This window comes from Amblyomma mixtum, chromosome 5 (assembly GCF_055824585.1).
Source record: "Amblyomma mixtum isolate Tamu chromosome 5, ASM5582458v1, whole genome shotgun sequence".
NCBI classification, from domain to species: Eukaryota; Metazoa; Arthropoda; class Arachnida; order Ixodida; family Ixodidae; genus Amblyomma; species Amblyomma mixtum.
The window spans coordinates 99621533-99641453 of record NC_143016.1 but is presented as its reverse complement, the minus strand read 5'-3'; the positions used below and the strand labels follow the sequence as shown (position 1 = coordinate 99641453).

General features: G+C 52.9%; 1 protein-coding gene across 1 annotated transcript; it reads right to left on the bottom strand.

Annotated features, from left to right (window-relative positions):
• Nucleotides 1–19294, bottom strand: LOC149343182 (endothelin-converting enzyme 1-like). Its single transcript, XM_089545712.1, has 2 exons — nt 17842–19294; nt 1–3055 (listed from the first exon to the last, which is right to left on the bottom strand). Exon 2 carries the CDS (start codon nt 2990–2992, stop codon nt 1118–1120), a length of 1875 nt encoding a protein of 624 aa, XP_089401838.1. The 5' UTR covers nt 2993–3055; nt 17842–19294; the 3' UTR covers nt 1–1117.
• Nucleotides 19295–19921: the final 627 nt, after the last annotated feature.

The following is a 19921-nucleotide window of genomic DNA, read 5'->3' as shown; positions in this document are numbered from 1 at the left end:
CAAGCAGCACTCAGAAAAGAAACACAGTCAAGCCACAAACACGTGGAAGCAGGATTGTTTTCCAAGTTGTCGACGAGAGCCGCTGATCAGCGAGGAATATGATTTAAGTGACGTCTCCGGATCCAGCGTTTCCAACCGCACACGTGACCGCTGGACAAGGTTTCGCTCCAGTTTGACGTGCGTACGTTCATCACTAAAAGTTCATGAGCCCTAAAAACAAATTCAACTTGGGCGTGCCATCTGGTCGCTCTGCTTCCTCCTCATGCATCAACACCACCGCACGGCTCCGCACTGAAACCATGCATTCCTAACAGCGAAAGAAAGTGAACAAGTGGCGGAAAGAAGCGGCGAATGACAGCGATATGAAATCAACAAAAGATGCCGCGCCTGCTGATTGGGCCTTGTGATGTTTTCTGAGATATCTCAGATGCAGTGTATAGAAAGTTCGGTCCTCTTCACACCAAGAGTAGTGACCGCGCTTACACGATGAGCGTTTCCACGCGTCCATCAGAGTCCATTTGGCTAGCCCTTCTGTGAAGCAGTCCTCTGCGTTGTGTTCTCAACACATCTCTCTCGCTTCGCCGCAAAACAAGGTTAAGAAAGCTGTTATACGGGCTGCTTATATACGAATCGAACTGAAGGGGTGCCAGTCGGAGAGCAATAGGAGAAAATGAAAGACTCATGACTGACTTCCATGTACACCGCTACGTCTACGAAAAGGCCCATGTCTGCCCGCGGCACGCACGCGCAAGTTCGTGACAAGATCACAAACATCTCTAGGGTTGGCGTGTTCAGAAAAAAAAAAAGTGACAGTATGGCGTTACAATCGATACGCGACTACAAACTAGTCAGGAAAGGTACAGAAAGCATTACAGGTGAAGGCCTTGCAAATATCTCATCGAGAGCACAGAAATAACTAAGTCCGTCTCATAGAAGCAAAACATGACACACACACGGCCGCTAGAAAATTACAACAGTTTCATGCAGTAGTACGAAATAGCTCAAGACGCGATGAATTTTGAGGGAGACGATCTATAAGCTGCAGCCCAGAATTGCGAAGACGCTGGCAAAGTCGTCATTCCTCCGGTTGTCCACTGGGAAGTACGCAGAGAACTCTTCAAAGCAGGCTGCACCTCATCAGCGGATTCATGGGCGAGTTCTCTGGGCAACTAAAGGCACGCGCAAACTCCTCAACGTGCTGCAGGAATTCGTTGCATAGCGCATGAACAGCGGAGTGGACGCCGCCCGCACAGAGCCTGTAGCAGTACGCAATGAAAAAAAGTTGGCGCGGCGAGTACGACTGAAGCCCCGTCAGGGGTACGTCGTTCGAAACCCAATGGCGCTCGTAGGCGTCGAGCGAAGCTGACGATGACAGCACGTGAAGCATCAGCAGCTTGGCCATCGTTTCGTCCTGGGCGTCCACCGAAGAGTTGCTCATGCAGTCTAAGGCTTCCTGCAGATAGGAATTGACGCCGGTCGGCTCAGTGTACGCCTCGAAGTAGAGGTTGGCCATTGCGAACGCAGCGATGCCTCCGACGCCTGCGTAGTTGAGAGCCGCCGTAAAGCCTTCGTCGAAGTACGGGAAAGTGAAGGCGTACGGCATAAGCACGAAGTCCTGTTCCTGCAGCAGGAGCAGCTGCCTGGCTTCGATGGCGGAGTGCACGTCCCGCACGGGTCCTGCCTCCGTGGTCGGGGCGGGTGCGCTGCGCCAGTTGTGAACGAGCGAGTCCTGCATGTTGGCCGCCGTATCGTCGCCGTCAGGCACAAAGCTCGGGTGCAGGACGTGCAGCACTGCCTCCGTCGCACTGGTCTTCCGCAGGACTGTCACGTTAGGATTGTAGCCCTTCCAGCGACGCAGACGGTGACTGGAGGCTTGGCGCACTGTCACCATTAGTTTGTAAGCCAGAATCCGCGACCTGGACGCGAGCACCTCGTCGCCGTAGCCGGCAAAGATCTGGCTGCGGGCGATGAGAAAGGCCCTGGCGAGACACGTGGAGCCTTGAATCAGAACTGCTCTGTCCTCGGTGTCGTAGAAGTTGAGCTGGAGCTTCTGGTTGGCGTAGAGGGCGGCAGTCTGCACGATGCACCAGGACACGAAGACGTGCGTATTATTTTTGCCGTACTTTGTCCACAGCTCCCTGATGTTCATTAGGAATTCATTTGAGCGCGTCTTGACCAGGATGTTATTCGGGTTCTTCGCCGGCGCGTAAGGAGTCAGCACTTCCCGCCACAGTTCTGGTGTAACATATTCGACGCCTTCGAAGACGAGCTTCGTGTCGAGCGTCACCGAGTCCGTAGCGACTTCGACCTTCTGCGGAAGGGAAGAGAAGGCGTCTTTGTCCAGTCCGTTCACCTGCTCAAAGTCCAGTAGGTTCTCGTCGTTCTTTTTGAAACTCAGCCTGAGGGCTTCGAAGTAAGCTTTGCGTCTCTGGACATCTCCGGACAATTCGTCGAATTTGTCGCGAACTAGGCCGAACATTCTGGACGGCTCCAGCTCAACGACGAGCGCGCCAGTGGCCTCCTGTCGCAGGGTGACGTCAAAAGGAGCGCCCCAGTGGAGGGCCAGGGACGAGCGGAGGACCGTGCTCAGCACGTCGGGCTCTGGAGACGTGTGGGGCCAGACGACTCCCACTTCGAGCAGCGCCTTACGAACGTCGTCCAGCTCGTCCCTCTCTCCTTTCAGCACTGAGTAGCAGCTGCGGTAGAGGAGGTGCGCCTTCAGCGTCGTGTCTTGCTTATCGGCCGCCCTCACGTCTTGCAACCAGTCGCCCATGCCGCGCAAAGCCGCTACGAGAGCTTCTTCGGCCACTGTCAGTTCGTGTGCCTTGCCCCAGCCGCCGCAGACGAACTGCGCGAAGTCCTGGCATGGTTCCACGGAGGCATTCAGCGACTCGCGTATCCTGCTGGAAAACTCGACACAAGCCTGAGTTTCACAGACCTTGCTCTTGAGAATTCCCGGTTCTCTGTACAGGGCGAGCACCAGGAGCAGCATGCCGCCAACTATGGCGAGCGCACATAGCGCGACGACCGCCTTGTTGTTGGAGAGCCCTGATTTCTGGAAGAAAGAATATAAATAATTTTGACTGCACTGACACAAGACACATGAATGGATGCCTTATACAGGGTTTCTCACCTAAGACTACACAATTTTTAAAAATAGGCTTTTTGATTGACGCAAGAGGCGCCCGTGTGTTGTGCGATGTCAGTGCACGTTAAAGATCCCCAGGTGGTCGAAATTATTCCGGAGACCTCCACTATTACTTTTAGGCTTAATTACTGAGAGACGTGTAGCCCACTGTAAGTATCCATATCAGTTTTTAGAGCTTTGAAAACGTGGTTACCCTCGGCGCTGAGGCCCTACAAATTTTTTCCACATTGCGCCATCATACATGCGCTTTCAAGAAGCTTGCAGGGAAAGCAACCTCTTCAGTGCACGTAAATCATCGAAGCAGCGCAATTTTGTTAGGCCACAGCGCCGAGGGTAACCGCGTAATATCATCATATCATCATCAGCCTGACTGCGCCCACTGCAGGGCAAATGCCTCTCCCAAGCCTCTCCAATTAACCATGTCATTTGCCAGCTGCGGCCAGCGTATCCCCGCAAACTATCTCACTTGCCCACCCAACTTTCTGCTGCTCCCTGCTACGTTTGCCTTCTCTTGGAATCCACTCTGTTACCTTTAAGGAGCGGTTATCTTGCCTTCGCATTACATGCCCTGCCCAAGCCCACTTCTTCCTCTTGATTTCGACTAGGGCGCCGCCGCGGTGGCTCAGTGGTTATGGTGCTCGGCTGCTGACCCGAAAGACGCGGGTTCGATCCCGGCCGCGGCGGTTGAATTTCTTTGGAGAAGAAATTCTAGAGGCCCGTGTACTGTGGATGTCAGTGCAAGTTAAAGAACCCCAGGTGGTCGGAATTTCCGGAGCCCTCCACTACGGCGTCTCTCAGCCTTAGTTGCTTTGGGACGTTAAGCCCCATAAACCAAAACCAAACCAAACCAAAAACCTATTTCGACTAGGTCGTCTTTACCCGCGTTTGTTCCCTCACCCGCACTGCCCTCTTCATAGCTCGCTGCGTTGTCCTTAACTTAAGCTGAACCCTGTTTGTCGGCCTCCACGTTTCTGCCCCATAGGTGAGTAACGGTATATGATACAGCTGTTGTAGACTTTTCTCTTGAGGGATATTGGCAAGCTGCCATTCATAATCTGAGAGAACCTGCCATACGCGCTCCACCCCATTCTTATTCTTCTAGTTATTTCCCTCTTATGATCCGGCTCTGCGGTCACTACCTGCCCTAAGAAGACATATTCTCTTACTACTTCCAGCACCTCGCTAACAATTGCGAACTGCTGTTCCCTTGCTAGACTGTTCAACATTACTTTTGTTTTATGCATGTTAATTTTTAGCCCCACCGTTCTGCTCTGCCTGTCTAATTCATTGGTCTAGCTTTGCAGTTCATGTCCTGAGTGACTTAGTAAGGCAATATCATCAGCGGATCGCAAATTTCTTAGGCATTCTCCATTAACTCTTATCCCCAACTGTTCCCATTTCAGGCCCCGGAATACCTCCTGTCAACAGGCGATGAATAGCATCGGCGAGGTCGTGTCTCCCTGCCTGACACCTTTCCTTATTGGAATTTTACTGCTGGCTTTATGGAGGACTATGGTAGCTGTGCAATCGTTATCAATCGTTTTACCAAGTAGCACATGTCTTAGACACCCCATGAAATGTTTTATATTGCTCAGGAATGTCTCGGACGATTCCTATGAAAAAAAAAAGTATAAACGGCACTCTGTGAGCAGTACCAAATAAGTGTAAATTATTGAAAAAAAAAACATTCTGCTGGCAGTTAGTTGGTATGACATGATTACAAAACATAAAACTGAGCAGGGGACAAAACACAGGAGAGAAGCAAACAGGATGAGCTCCTATACACTTATACACTTGCTAATACACTTATCTAGCTCGAAAACCACAAATTCTGTCACACTGACCGAGACAGCGTGTGAGTATTGCGTTGCCTGCACCGAGGCCTATCTCGACAAGTTAAATACGTGTCTATTCTAAACTCAATACTTCGGGGCTGGTTTACATCGCTATATAAAATTGGTTTATGAGGAAAGGAAATGGCGAACTGTCTCATTTATCGGTGATGATGATGATGAAAAGCCTCTATTTATTAAAATAGGTGAGGCTCTCTTAAAGAGCCCCGCAATGGGTGGAGTCCCTATTCCGGGGCCCCATTGGTCGAAGCCGCCAGCTTAGCCCTCTTGACCAAAGCCTTTTGGGCCTGAAGGTCCGAGCAGCCAAGCAGGGCCGCCTCCCATTCCTCTCTGGTAGGGTTGCGGTGGGGGAGAGAGCTGAGTTGCGCTGGCAAGCCCAAACCATGTGGTAGGTGTCAGCCACCTCGCCACAGTGTTTGCACCTGCCAGTGAACGCGGGATCGAAATGTTTAAATACTGCCGGGCACAGCATTGTATTAGTGAATAGTCTAAGTAGAACGCGTTCGTATGCTTTCCCCAGTCCCTTTGCAGGGGCTGGGTACACGCGGTGCCTATCCTTATAATAAGATGTTATATCTTTGAACGAGAGTAAAGAGCCACCTTCAGGTTTCAGGTGCTCAGGAGCCAATGGGAACGCCCGGTGAATGAGTGCTCGGGCCGCCGCGTCTGCAGCTTCGTTTCCTGCTAGGCCCTGATGGCCAGGAGTCCAAACTATCCAGCGGGGAGTAGGATCGGTGTCTCGGCTGCAGTTCCTTAGTATCCGTTCAGCTAGTGGAGTTATCCAGCCAGCCCTATAATTTTTACACGCCGAACGCGAGTCTGTTATGATGTGTTTTGATTTGGTATCAGAAGCAGCTATAGGGCGATAGCATCCTTTTCAGGTTGTGTTGTGCTTGGGGCTCGAAAGGAGAGCCCATCCACCTGTATTTCTTGATGTATGACCGCGGCCGTGTACCACCCCACGTGGGTCGGCCCGGCTACATCTATGTAGTAGACACCTTGCTTGTTGCCATAGTGGCGCGCTAAGGCTTCCGCCCTAGCCTGGCGACGACCACTATGATCTTCCTTATCCATCTTAGTGGGGAGGGGTCGAACTCTGACGGTGCGTCTCCAGAGTTCGGGCACTCGGACCCGCTCCTGAATGTGGAAATCGTGTTGGATGTGAAGCCGGGCTAGTATGTCCCGGCCCGACTTCGTTTGGGCTAGCCTCGTGTATTGATTTGTGAGATGGGCTTCCTTGAGCTCCTGAAAGGTGTTCACCACTCCCAATGCAAGAAGTCTCGCATTGGAGGTGGAGACAGGAAGGTCAAATGCCCTCTTCATCATTTTACGGAGTATTATCTCAACTTTGTCTTCGTCGTGCTTCCGCAAGTGTAGATAAGGGACCGAATAGAGAATTCGGCTGATTACGAAAGCATGGGCCAGCCGAACTGCATCCCTGCTTCGCAAACCCCCTCTGTTTTTGGAGACGCGACGGACCATACGGCCCACCAATTTAGCGGAGTTTGTGCAATGTTGTGTACTCTTCTTTGGTTAAGAGTCCGAGTATTCGAATCTCTTTGGCCTCATGTATGGGGCCACTTGTTAAGGAGAGATGTAATTTGGTAGTGTCCTTAGGGGTTACCCTAAGGTGTACAAATTCAGATTTGCTGGGTGCGAATTGGAGACCACAGTGTCCTGCGTAGCGATCCACTACGTGAGCGGCTGTTTGCAGGCATTCCTCCATGCGCCCTAAGTTTCCCTCTGTGGCCCAGGTCGTGATATCATCGGCACACAGCGCATGCCGCATGCCTTCAATACCCTGCAACTGGTCCGGGAGATGGAGCATCGCCAAATTTAAGGGGAAGGGGGTAGCACCGTGCCTTGTGGTGTCCCCCGCGTACCCATTTGATACGGACCATATTCTGCCTCTTGGATTTTGATTAATGCTGCTTGATGGGTTAGACAGTCTGTGATTTAGTTGAAAGTGTTGCGGCCACAGTGGGTCTCATTGAGGTGTGTCAGTATGACGCTGTGTTTGATATTGTCGAAGGCTCCTTTCAAGTCCAAGGCCAGGACGACCTTGTCATTATGTGGATGTTCAACTGGTTGTATTATGTCTCTGTTGAGTTGGAGGAGTATGTCCTGTGCCGACTTATGTGGGCGAAAGCCGAACATAGTGTCTGGAAACGTGTTTCGTTGTTCCAAGTATTCGGAGAGCCTATCCCGCACTTGTCTCCTTTAGCTTGCCCACACACGAGGTGAGCGAGATAGGCCTCAAGTTGTCTGTGTTGATTTCCTTTCCCGCCTTGAGGATGAAGTTTACTAGAGCTGTTTGCCAGTCTAGAGGGAGCGGAGTTTCGCCCTTCCATATAGTGTTGATGTATTCCAGAAGGGCCTCATACGCCTGGTCAGGGAGATTGGCCAGCAGCTTGACTGTGACCTTATCCCGCCCAGGCGCAGTGCCCCTTCTCATTTTAGCCAGGCCTGCCTTGAGATGAAAGAGTTGGAACGGTTCGTCTAACTCAGGATTATCTTTGCCTGCGTAAAGATACTTCTGACCACAAGGGTCCTGTTTGCAGCAGAGATACTTGTCCCTGAGTGTGTCTGCGAGTTGTGTTTTACTGCCCTTGAAATTATGCAGTGCTCGTTGTAAGTGGCGCTGTGTTTCGCCCCGGGTCTGCGCGGGGTCTATAAGGCTGCGGAAAAGCCTCCAAGTGTTCTTCCCGGACATCTGCCTGGCAGCCGTGTTACAGCGATCTATCCAGTTGGCGTCAGCAAGTTGAGGCATACTGAGCTGCTTTGTGAGAGATCTAGGATGCGCTTCTTGAGTGTTCTGTTATGTTTCTGTCTTTTCCAACGTTTCGTGAGACTGCGGCGGGCTTCCCAGATGTGGAGTAGATGGTTGTCCACCGCTGGGCAGTCCTCCGTGGTCTGTATCTGTTTCGTGTTTCTTGAGTGTTGTCATAAGTGTTTGGGCCCACTGCTCGTATCCATCTTTAACCAGGCTGGTTGTGGGCAGGGACTTTCTGAAAGCCTGCCAGTCTGGGAGTCGAGCCTGTGTGAGCGGCCTTTTGAGAGACCGCTTGTGAATTGGACACCTCAACCGCGCCGCGACTGGAAAGATGAGAGAGAGTGAAAGAAGGTATAAAGGGGTGTCATAGTGTAGGCATAGAGAAATTTGTTAAGGCCTCCGGTATGATTTCGATCACCTGGGATCTTTGACTTTGTTATAGCGGGACAATCTTTAGGGCCAAGCAACCCTGAGCTACCATGTGTCACGTGTTGGCGGCTTCCCCGCCAGTCTGTACCCTGCCACCAGCAATAAAGGACGTAACATATAATTGGCGACGAGGTAAAAATGGCAACTGCGCTGGGCACGATTGGGGAATTCGTTCCAACAGAGGCGACGTCTTGGCCCTTGTATTTGGAGCGCCTCGAATTTTTCTTTCAAGCAAACGACATCGACGGTAACGAGAAGAAGCGAGCAACGCTCTGCAGCGTTTGCGGCCCAGCAACGTATGCCATCGTTCGCTCCCTTTGTTCTCCGGATGCGCCGTCGGCCGTGGCCTACGATGAGATCGTCAGGCGTCTCTCAAACCACTTCTCGCCGCGACCGTCGGTGACAGTACAGCGTTTCAAGTTTGGCACACGTCAACAGCAGCCCGGTGAGTCAATTGCCGACTACATCGCAGAATTGCGACGTCTCTCGGAACACTGCGATTTCGGTGCGTCGCTCGATGACATGTTGCGCGACCGGCTAGTGTGCGGGGTGCGAAGCGAGACCCTTCAGCGTCGGTTGCTGGCGGAGCCGGAGCTTACGTTTGCTACAGCTCGGGAGAAAGCCATTGCAATGGAATCTGCGCAGCGACAGACCGAGCAAATTCGCGGCAGTGCCGCATCGTGTGAAGTTGGCAGCGTGAGCGGGCAGCGTTTCGACCCGTGTGTTGCGAAGGTCTCTGCGCCAGTGACAGCCAAGGAGGGTACCCATAAGCAGGCTGGTTCGCCTGGAAGCACAAGCGTATGTTTCCGCTGCAAGGGTGCGCATTCGCCAAGCAGTTGCCCATTCATGAATATGCAGTGCCACTTCTGCAAGCAACGAGGGCACATAGTGAGAGCATGCAGGAGGAAGGCGGCAGCTCGCGCTTCGGCTGAACCCAACTCTCAGAACAAAAAACGGGCCAGTGGAGGCCGTCACAAGAATGCTGCGTCGGACGTTTACGACGTGTTCGTGCTGTCTGGTGAAGAGCCAGCCGTGAGAGTGGAAGTGCGCGTCAACGGAAGTCCCCTAGAGATGGAGGTGGACTCTGGTGCAGTGTGTTCAGTCATCAACGACCGGACTATGCAGAAGCTGCGAATATCGAAAAGGGCGTTGCGCCCAAGTAATCTTCATCTCCGAGCTTACAATAACAAGGAACTACGAGTGTTGGGTGAACTGACCGTGAAGGTGGAATTCAAGGGGCAGGAACATCGCCTGCGATTGGTGGTGGTTAAGGGTGCTAGTATCGGACTTCTCGGTCGGGACTGGTTCAAGTCTTTGGGAATAAGTCTGAGTGGTGTTCACAGTGTGTACGAGCCGAGTCGAACTGGCAGTAGGGGAACAACAGCCTTGCTCAAGAAGTATTCTTCAGTCTTTGAGCCTGGACTTGGGACAAGTAAAGGGCCTCCTGTACGCATAGAGGTGAACCCGGCAGCTCCGCCGCGATTTCTGAAGCCACGACAAGTACCGTTTGCATTGAGACCGAAGGTGGACGAAGCACTGGACAAGTTGGTGAGCCAAGGCATTTTCCAGCCTGTGCGGCACTCGAAGTGGGCAACACCTGTCGTTCCAGTTGTCAAAAAAGATGGATCGATAAGGATCTGTGGGGACTACAAGAGCACAGTCAATCGTGTAGTGCAGTGGGAGACGTATCCCCTGCCGACACCGGAGCAGCTGTTTGCCAGGCTGGCAGGTTGCTCGAAGTTTTCAAGGCTAGACCTCGGACAGGCGTATCAACAGAAGACTGTTGATGAAGAAACAGCTGACTTGTTGACGGTTACAACACATCGGGGACTGTTCCGCGTAACCCGTCTTCAATTTGGCGTGGCAGTGGCAGTGGCTATCTTTCAGAGGTACATGGAAGAACTGTTGCATGGAATTGATGGTGTTCTTGTGTTCTTGGATGACATCTTGATCGGTGGAAAGGATGAGGTGCAGCACAATGCTCGTTTACAAGAAGTGCTCAAAAGAATTCATGAAGACGGTCTGCGACTAAAGTTTGACAAATGTCAATTTGGTGTTGAGGAAGTGTGTTACTTGGGATTCCGTGTGAACTCTGCAGGTGTGCAGCCGACAGAAGACAAGGTGCGTGCTATTCACAAGGCCCCAGAGCCGACATGCAAAAAGGAACTTCAAGCCTTTTTAGGAGCTCTGAACTTTTACAACAAGTTTCTTAAAGGAGCAGCTCATGCCTTGGAGCCACTGTACCGGCTGTTGGACAAGGGTCGCGAGTGGCGTTGGATGGAAGCTGAGGCGGAAGCATTTCGCCAGGCGAAAGATCTGCTACAGTCATCACATGTTCTGGTGCACTATGATGTCAACAAACCCCTAGTGCTGGCCTGTGACGCATCCCCGTACGGACTGGGTGCTGTGTTGAGTCATGTGTGCGAAGATGGCAGCGAGAGACCGGTTGCATATGCGTCGAGAACTATGAGTGCGGCAGAACGGAATTATGCCCAGACAGACCGAGAAGCGCTCGCCATCGGCTTTGGCATAAAGAAGTATCATCAGTTTCTATATGGGAGACATTTCAAAATTGTGACAGACCACAAACCCCTCTTAGGACTGTTGCACCATGCCAAGCCCATTCCCCAGGTGCTATCACCACGGATGCTGCGTTGGACCCTCATGTTATCGGCTTATGACTATGAAATTGAGTATCGACCAGCGGAGAAGCTTTCCAATGCTGATGCATTCAGTCGTTTACCACTGAGAGCCAGTAGGGCAGAGGAAGAGGAGCAGCGTCTTTGGGAAGTAGGGATGCTGGAAATGGCGCCGGAAGTAGCATGGAACTCTAGGAAGGTGGCAAGATTCACGTCAAGGGATAAGCTGTTGGCTAGAGTCTGCAATTGGGTGCAGCATGGGTGGCCAGAGGGTAAGCTGCCAGAAGAGTTTGCAGCGTTTGTGAGCCGCAAGCATGAACTGTCGGTGTACCAAGGTTGTTTGCTGTGGGGCAGTCGTGTGGTCATTCCAGAGCCAGCTCGACCGTATGTCATGGACATTCTTCACACAGCTCATCCAGGAATTGTCAAGATGAAGGGGCTTGCCAGAGGAGCCGTGTGGTGGCCAGGAATCGACAGAGATGTTGAGCAGAAGGTGAGAGACTGTGCACGTTGTCAGGAATCCAGGTCTGCGCCAGCAGCTGCAAAGATTCACCCTTGGGAATTCACAAAGCGTCCTTGGACAAGACTACACATCGATTTTGCTGGGCCCTTCCAAGGCAAAGTTTTCCTCATTGTGGTGGACTCTCACTCAAAGTGGTTGGAAGTGTGCCGGATGAATTCCATGTCGACAGCTACAGTTTGTGCGAAGCTTCGTTTCCTTTTTGCTACCCATGGCATTCCAGAAACTGTTGTTTCTGATAATGGCACTGCCTTTTGTTCGGAGGAGTTCAGAGACTTCATGTGCCGGAATCAAATCCGACATGTGACCGTTGCCCCATATCACCCTTCTTCGAATGGTCAAGCAGAACGCATGGTGCGCGAAACCAAGGGAGTACTCAAGCGAATGGTTGGAGGCGATATCGACACACGTCTGGCTAGGTTTTTAATGACCCAGCATATCCTGCCTCATGCTACAACAGGCAAGAGCCCGGCCGAATTGCTAATGGGCAGGAAACTTTCAACTGTGTTAGAGCGTCTGCATCCTGACCTGCAGTCCAGTGTGCAGCAGAAACAAGAGCAGGTGATGCAGCGCCGTAGCCAGGCAGTGCGACTGTTTGATGTGGGGGATCGAGTGTTTGTGCGCAACTATCTCTATGGGCCCAAGTGGTTGCCGGGCATTGTGGATGCTGTCACAGGACCAGTGTCGTACTTGGTCGTCACCAAGGACGGTCGTCGATGGAGACGTCATGTTGACCAACTCAGAAGTCGTTCTGCCAGCTACGCATTGGACAGTTTCGCTTCTGGGATGTGTGAAGAGGAGGAACCGCTGGTTGCTTCCCCAGCAGGGTGTTCCGGGCTTGGCATTCCTTCAAGCCTAGAGGACCCTGGAAGACGGGACCAAGGAGAAAGACTGGAGGAGGCTGCAGCGCCTAGTACCGAATCTGCTTCCTGTGGTGAGGACCGTGAAGCGAGTGCTTCCCTTCAAGTCCAGCGACCACAGCGCCAACGCAGCCGCCCTGCGTATCTGAAGGACTTCGTGACGTAGGGGGGAGGAGTGTTATAGCGGGACAATCTTTAGGGCCAAGCAACCCTGAGCTACCATGTGTCACGTGTTGGCGGCTTCCCCGCCAGTCTGTACCCTGCCACCAGCAATAAAGGACGTAACAGACTTGCATTGACATTGCACAGCACATAGGTGCATTTCGTGCTGCCAACACCGAAACGTAGCCGCCGAGGCCAGGTTCGAATCCGGATACTGTCGCTCAAGCTCCGACCACATTTGATGCCCGGTCCGAACGCGTCCCTTCAACCCACAGAAACGGGTTAAAATAAAAAGGAAGCACCGCTGCCGTTTTAACGCGACAGCGTCAGGGCCCCCGCTGTGCAGAGAATCCGGCGTCGGCGGCGTGGGCGTTGAGCGATAAATCCCCGGAGAAGCAACCTAGGTCACGTGACATTGGTGCATCATCGTCACAACCTGCCCGCCGGATTGGGAGCAATCTGACAACCGGGGCAGGTGGCAATTAAATTAATGACTGGACGCGAGAAGTTGCCCAAGATAAGCAACCTGGGTCGTACAGGCCCCACCAGTGGCACCATGTGCAATCGCAGGGCCATTGCACCTGGAGTCGTATCATGACCCCCAGGGATCTAAAAATATTAAGTCGGGAATTATCAGTTCCGTATATATATGGCATTAGTCTGCGGTAATTTCAGAACGCCGTATGACCGACGAGGCGCATGGCCGACGAGGCGCGCCGTGGAGACGCAGGAAAGTACGCTTTCCTCCCTCCTCACGGGCGAGCAACCGGAAGGTCCGCTCGAGAGGGCTGCGCTACTACTATTTATTCCCCAAACCGGTCGCAAGCGCGCACCGCCAGGCGCCGCCAAAGCGGTCACTGATTGGCCGAAATTGACAACGGGCAAGTGCGCTGAGATCGGTGGGGAGCGGCTGTGGCGTAGCTGAAGTGTCCCTCCAAGTTTTAAGCTTGCCGACCACGTTACAATCCTTGGTTAGATTCCTTCAGCGTTCTGCACAGCCCTCAAAACGCGAATGCCCCTTTCGATCAGCACACGTACCGCTGGCATTGTGGAGCCCCGTCGGTCTCGTAGCGCTCTCTCGGCGATAGCGGTGTGCTGCTTCACGAGCGTCGACCGCCTCCTGTCGCTCCGCGCGGCTATGTCGACGTGCTCTGACGCGCTCGCCGCGACGCTGCTCGCATCCGTGAGAGCAGAGTACTTCCCGTCAGCCGCTTCGTGGGCACTTCTTTCAGCATGCGCTGTGCCGTGGGCGTCAGATGCGCCACTCGCGGGAACAACCGCCACGTAGACCGGCGCATTTGCCATGACATCTACCGACAGACCACCGGAGAGCTCCACTCCGTCGATGAGCTGCGACAGAGCTGCGGCGCTTGGCTTACGACCATCTGCAGTCTGGTGGGAAGTACGTGGAGCATCCGGGTTGGCGTTGTCACTGCTCACGCGAGCCCCCTGGGAACTACCGACGTCCGGTTGCAGGCTCGGACCTTTGATGGATGCTGACCGTAACGCAGACTCCTTGGAACTGGAACCGACGCCCCGTCCCTTACGCTTGTCGCCGCCATCTTTGTCGCGGCTTTTGGCAAGCGTCGCCTTTGAAGCCGTGGTCCCTTGGGTAATGTCAGATTGACGATGCCCAACGACGGCGGCAGTCTCCACCGCAGTGTGTTCGGCCGCGGTTGTCTCTGGCGGTGGACCTCCAACGGCGGAGGACGGGCCTTTGGACGATTGTACTCCTGGACGCTTCTTCGGGGCTGTCTTCTCCTTTTTGGACGAGTCCTTTGCCGTCGCAGTGGGTGCTTCACTGTCGCGTTCCTTGTGCGGTTCTTTCTCCGCCTTCTTTTTTTTCCGTGAGCCCTTATCGTGCGCTGTGGAATCGGCATCTTTTTTCCCGGCGTCCATCGGTAGAGCTTCGTTGGTTCGAGTTGGCCAGGAGAACCGACGTTCTAGAGCAGGCGATCGCGTGACCGCTCGTGAAAGCAGCCTATTCTTCTCTGTCTTCCTTCTTCCGTGCGCGTTCCTTGTCTGTTTTCCTCTTCGAAAAACGGCAACGCGTGTGTGATTGTCCCTTCTCCCCGCCAGAGTGGCTTTCGGATGCTAAGCCAATGATGGCAGGGATCAAATCTCGGCCAGGGCGGCTGCATATAAATGGAAGCGAAATGCAAAGGCGCCAGTGTGCTGTTCGATGTCAGTGCCCGTTAACGAACGTCAGGGGGTCGGAATTAATCTAGAGCACTCCACAATACAGCGTCTCTCATAGCGAATGTGTATCTTTCGAACGTTGAACTGCCATACAGTCATCACCAACAAAAAGGCCGGATAATTAACGTTTTTAATGCGTTATCACTGAGGCCCCACCTGAGGAAGGAAACAAATTCGCAGTGGTTTAACTCTGGTTAAGCCTGGATATACAAGCGAAAAGCTGCATTTATGCTTTGTTTGACGCCATGGATGTCGCAGTTCGCGCACAAGGCACTGGGAGCAGCACGATAGCGGTGTAGATTTCGAGCCAACTCCCTCGCTACCACGTCTGGGTCTTCTTTTCTTCCTTCCATGGCGAATGTCTGCGCCTCTTCTACGGCCGCCGCCGCTCACGCGTTATCGCAACTACTTGCGAAAGAACCTTCTCTTGGGACTGCGGCGGAGACCGCGCCGCAGCGGCGAAGGGTAAACCGGTGGCGAGGAGGAGAGAGAGAGAAAAACTTTATTGTCGGAAAAGAAGGGTTCCTGGACGCTTGGCAGAAGGGCCAGGTGGCCGTTAGCTGATAGCTGGCGGCGACCTCTTCGGCGCGCTCGATGGCTCCTGCCTGGACGGCGGGGTCCGAGCTGCGCAGCACTTCTTCCCAGGCGTCTGGTGAGGGAGCTTCTATAAGAGCTTCCGGAGGAGGATCCTCCGGGCAGTCCCATAGCATATGATCGAGGGTGGCTGTGCTACCGCAGTGTTTGCAGGTGGGGTCTATGAGATCGGGGTAGATGTGGGCGTAAATGTACGGGTTCGGGTAAGAATTGGTTTGAAGTCTTCTCCAAGCCACCTCTTGGTGTTTGGAGAGTGACTTGTGCGGGGGAGGATAGATTCTTCTAAAGAGTTTGTAGAATTGGGTAATTTCGTGGTACGAAATCACTGCCTCCATCTCGGATCCCCCTGGACGAGAACCCACCGCTCGGCCGACAAAACCTCGAGCATGTTGGTGGGCTGCTTCGTTCCCTGGGTTGCCTGAATGGGCAGGAGTCCATACCAGTTCTATTTCTCGTTGCAGTGTAATATTTGTGAGTATGTTTCTAGCAGTTATGGATATTCTACCGCGCGAGAAGTTGCGTATGGCAGTCTTGGAATCACTGAGAATGATGTCAGTATTTGCTATGGCCAAGGCTATGGCCGCTTCTTCTGCTTGATCCGCGTACTTGACCGTGACTGAGGCCGCAGAGATGCACTCGCTTCTTCCTGCTATGAATTTGTATGCGCAGATAGCGAAGGCCCCTTGGCTGAAATTATAATCGGCTGCATCGGTGTATACTGCTCCAGGATGATTGAGGTACTTTCTATGCAGAGCCCGCGCTCTGGCTCGTCGTCTGCCATCGTGGAAGCCCGGTAGCATATTTTTGGGGAGCGGTTTGATGAGTAGTTTGTCGCGCACTCCTCGTAGTAGAGGGCCCGGTCGGTTAGACATGGGTTCAGCGTTTACGCCTATTCGATCTAGAATCTCCCTTCCCGCTGTAGTGTTGGCCAGTCATTGGATGTGCATCGCCTTGTGTGCAGTGATGAGTTCTTCTACAGTGTTGTGTATACCCAAGGATAAAAATCTGTCCGCGGGTGTGTTTCTAGGAAGCCCTAGACCAGCTTTATATGCCTGTCTGAGTAACCTGTTTAATCTGTCGATGTCCATCTTAAAGAGTTTGAGGTATGGTAGAGAGTAGGTGAATCTGCTAATGACGAATGCATGTATAAGGCGACAGATGTCGGACTCCTTCATACCTCTCTTCTTAGCAGTGATTCTTCGAATGAGCCTGACTATCTGGTTGACCGTGCTTTTGTGCGCTTCCCAGAGATGTAGAAGCTTGGAGTCAGCCGTCGGCTGATCTTCCGTCGCGTCCACCTCCTTGGTCGTCTTGCGCACGTCATTTTTAAGCTGCTCTACCCAACTATCTAAGTTTTCGATGTTGGTGGGAGCGGTATCTTCTCTAAGTTTTCTAAAGTTATCCCAATCCGTGAGCGTAGTGCTTGTTGGAATTGACTTGTGTGCGGACGTATGAAACGAGATTGTTATAATGCAGTGATCGCTGCCTGCCGTATTTCTGGTGTTATGCCATTTGGCTTCAGTTATATTCTTGGTGAAGGTCAGGTCGGGTGTGCTATCCCTGCTACGCTGTTGCCTAGCCGCGTGCAGGAGTGCGGATCATTAAGTAAAGTGAGGCCGAGATCGCGTGAAGTTTCCCATAGCTTCGTGCCTTTCTTGGTGGATTTAACGTATCCCCATTCAGCATGGGGTGCGTTAAAGTCTCCGATACGAGGAGTTGCGCTCCTTTAGTGAAGTGCATAGTCTTACGCAATAAATTTGGAACGGCTAGCCCTTTATCTTGGGGAGAGCTGAACACATTTAGTATGAAAAGATTTCTGTCTCCTCTATTGCGAGGAACAACCTCTATCAGAGTGTAATTAGCGGCTATGCTATCGAATTCGTGCTGGATAGCCGTGATGTTTCTTTGTACTAGAATAGCGGTTAACTGTTCTTTTTTGGTGTCCGCGCCTTTCTGCATGAAGCTTTTGAATCCCGCTAATTTGATTTTTCCTCTATTCTCCTGGAGCGCAATTACGTCCGGATTTTCTTCAGTATTCTGGATTAGAAGCTGCAGGTGATCCTTCTTGGGAAGGAAGTACCTGCAGTTCCACTGCCATACGCTAATTCTCTGTGGGCGGGGGGCCATATTGCCCATGAATTGGTTGCATTCCGTGTGTAGTGATCCTGGCCGCTAGGTTGGCCATTTCTTTCTTAACTTCGTCGATGATAAAACTTTTGAATTCTGCCAGTGTAGCCGCGAATTTGGCATCTAGACGTTCTAGATCGGCCTTTCTGTCGGCCTCTACTTTGGCAAATCTGAGGTCCACTTTGGCGACTAAATCTGCTACCGTCGTTTCGGTTTTTTCTTGGGAGGTGTGAGAGGAGTATCTGCCATCGAATTGGCCGGCCTTTTAAGTCTAGATGCCACCTCCACGTCCATAGCCTTATCTCCTAGCTTATCGTCCTGCTTGGGAAGAGCAGGGGATGTGTGTTTGATCACTGAGGGGCCTGATGGGGAAGGTGATTTGGGTTCAGGTGGAGTACTTGTGGTTGCAGACTGCTGTAGCACTGCCTTGTAGGATTTTTGTTGATTAGAAGGAGTTACGGCATGTTGTCCTATTAGCTTCCTCAGCTCGTCTATTTGGGACTGCAAGCGCTGGTTATGCATTTGAAGCTCCCTCACCTGTTTCTGAAGGGCTTCTTTTTCGGGGCCTGTGCCAGGTCACACTCTTGCGTCCCGGGCTTTCGCTGCGGTCGCGATATCGGCTGCGGCTGGCGGATCTGCTGGCGCTTCCCGACGAGGCGTCGCTGCCTGGATGACGATCCGCTGCGGTGGCGTCCCCCTGGTGGATGCTTGCTCCTGGATCGCGATTGTCTCTCGTCGGTTTGTTTTTGGCCCTCGCTGTTGTTGGCCCTCTTCATGTTGGCTTCTTTTACTTGCTTTTGAAAGCGGAACTTGCAGTTGCGGCTGCCAGTGAAGTGATGGCCCCTGCAGATGATGCAAGTGGAGATGCACGTATGTTGTTCTCCCTGCTTGGGCTGAGCGTGGTTGACTCCATATCTGCGGCAGAGTTCGCGGAATGGTTGTGGGCAGACGTCCATGCGGTGTCCAACCTTCCGACAGTTGAAGCAAGCTTCCACTCTGTCGTGGTATGGATAAACGAGTTCATCGAACATCAGATATCTGATGGATCTTGAGAGGTGATTTCCGGCAAATATGATGAAGAAGTGCCTGGTCTGCCCCATTCTTCGCGCGTGTATTATATCCGTGTCGGGATTTCGGGCGCGAAGTTCCGCTAGGATCTCCTCGTCCTTTTATCTCGTGTAAGTGTTGAAGACGATACCTAGGACAGAATCTTCTGGCTTTGGTACGTAGGACTTAACCTCAAACAGCTGGTCCGCCATCTGAAAAGATGTCAGGCGACTATAAGCTTCGGCACGTTGCATGTTTGGCGTGCAGATGGTCAGAGTGTTGTTCGACGGATGCACTCTGAACCTATCATTCTGGACTGTCTCCGCTGGAGGCAGTTTTAGCGCAGTACAGATGGCTTCGGCAATCTCCAACGTGGATGCCGTCTTCAGATCTAGTGGCGTTCGTGGTCGTACGACGATTATGTAGTCGTCTTGCGGGAGTTTTGGCAGTGGTTTGCCTCGAAATAGAGGCGGCGGACGCGGCTTGGGTGTAGCAGAGTTTCCATCCTTGGACGCCTTGCTGTGATCAGAGAGACGCCCCGGCCCGTCAGCGTCTGCTGCCGGCGTTCCGTTGGCGGCTTGCCTATTTTTCCTGTATTTCTTCTGCGTGGCGAGGGCGGCGGGGATCCATCCGTCATCCTGAAGCTCTGCCTCCGTTACAGCTTCGCCTTCTACGGCGTGGATCATCTTGCGTGACCGTACTCGGCACCGGCGTCGCCGTTAGGCCTAGCCGGCTCGGTCGATGCCGTGGTCGCAGCTATGCCTAGCTGTCAACACGGCGTCCGAAAAATGTTTCCGTCGAATATTCGGCAGAGGACCCACTTGCCTGATAGCAATAGGTATCCACGGAATCCGGATGGTGTTCCGCTTCGTCTGGTACCAGTCTTGGGTCAATGCGCTGTTTCGTTTCGCCGTGGTAGCGATAATTTACGGAGCCCATGCGAAGCCCGTTCGCATGGCTCGGAGTCGGAGTGAAAAACTGGCGAGGAGGAGAAGGGAGGGGGTGGCGAGGAGGGAAAGGGCGCGCCACGGCGGCGCCCAGGGGTGGCCCACGCGAAGCGCGGTGTTGACGAGCCTAGTGAAGCTTTTCGCTTCAAAAACAAACTTGGGAATGTGGTTAAGGGTGCCGCTATGCACCCTGTCCAATCCTCGCCGTGGGTATGTGCCATTAAGCCTGAGGACAAAATCATCATCACATCCATAAAGAAGAAACGTTAGAGATCACTGCGGCACCCGCATTGTAGGAAGAGGAGGTAAACTGTATTAAAGACGAGTTCTTGGCGCCGGTTGGGGTGACGTTCGCCTCCCCGCGGTGGGCTCCTCTTCTAGGCAGGACGCCAGGTGGCCGACCGACGATGTCGTTCGGCGACCTCTTCGGCCCGCTCCGTGACTCGGAGTTGAGCCTCCGGGTCCGAGCTGAGCAGCACGGCCTCCCAATGAGATTGGGTAGAGAGCTGCAGACTCTGCGATGGCTTGTCTTGAGTACATGAGTATAGGATGTGCGCTGTGTCTGCCTTTTGGAGCCCACAGAGAGAACAGACGGGGCTGAACTGCTCTGGGAACCATGTGGA

Bases quoted from the DNA above. Each gene is read 5' to 3' on its own strand.
- LOC149343182 (XM_089545712.1), bottom strand. From the start codon at position 2,992: ATGCTGCTCCTGGTGCTCGCCCTGTACAGAGAACCGGGAATTCTCAAG.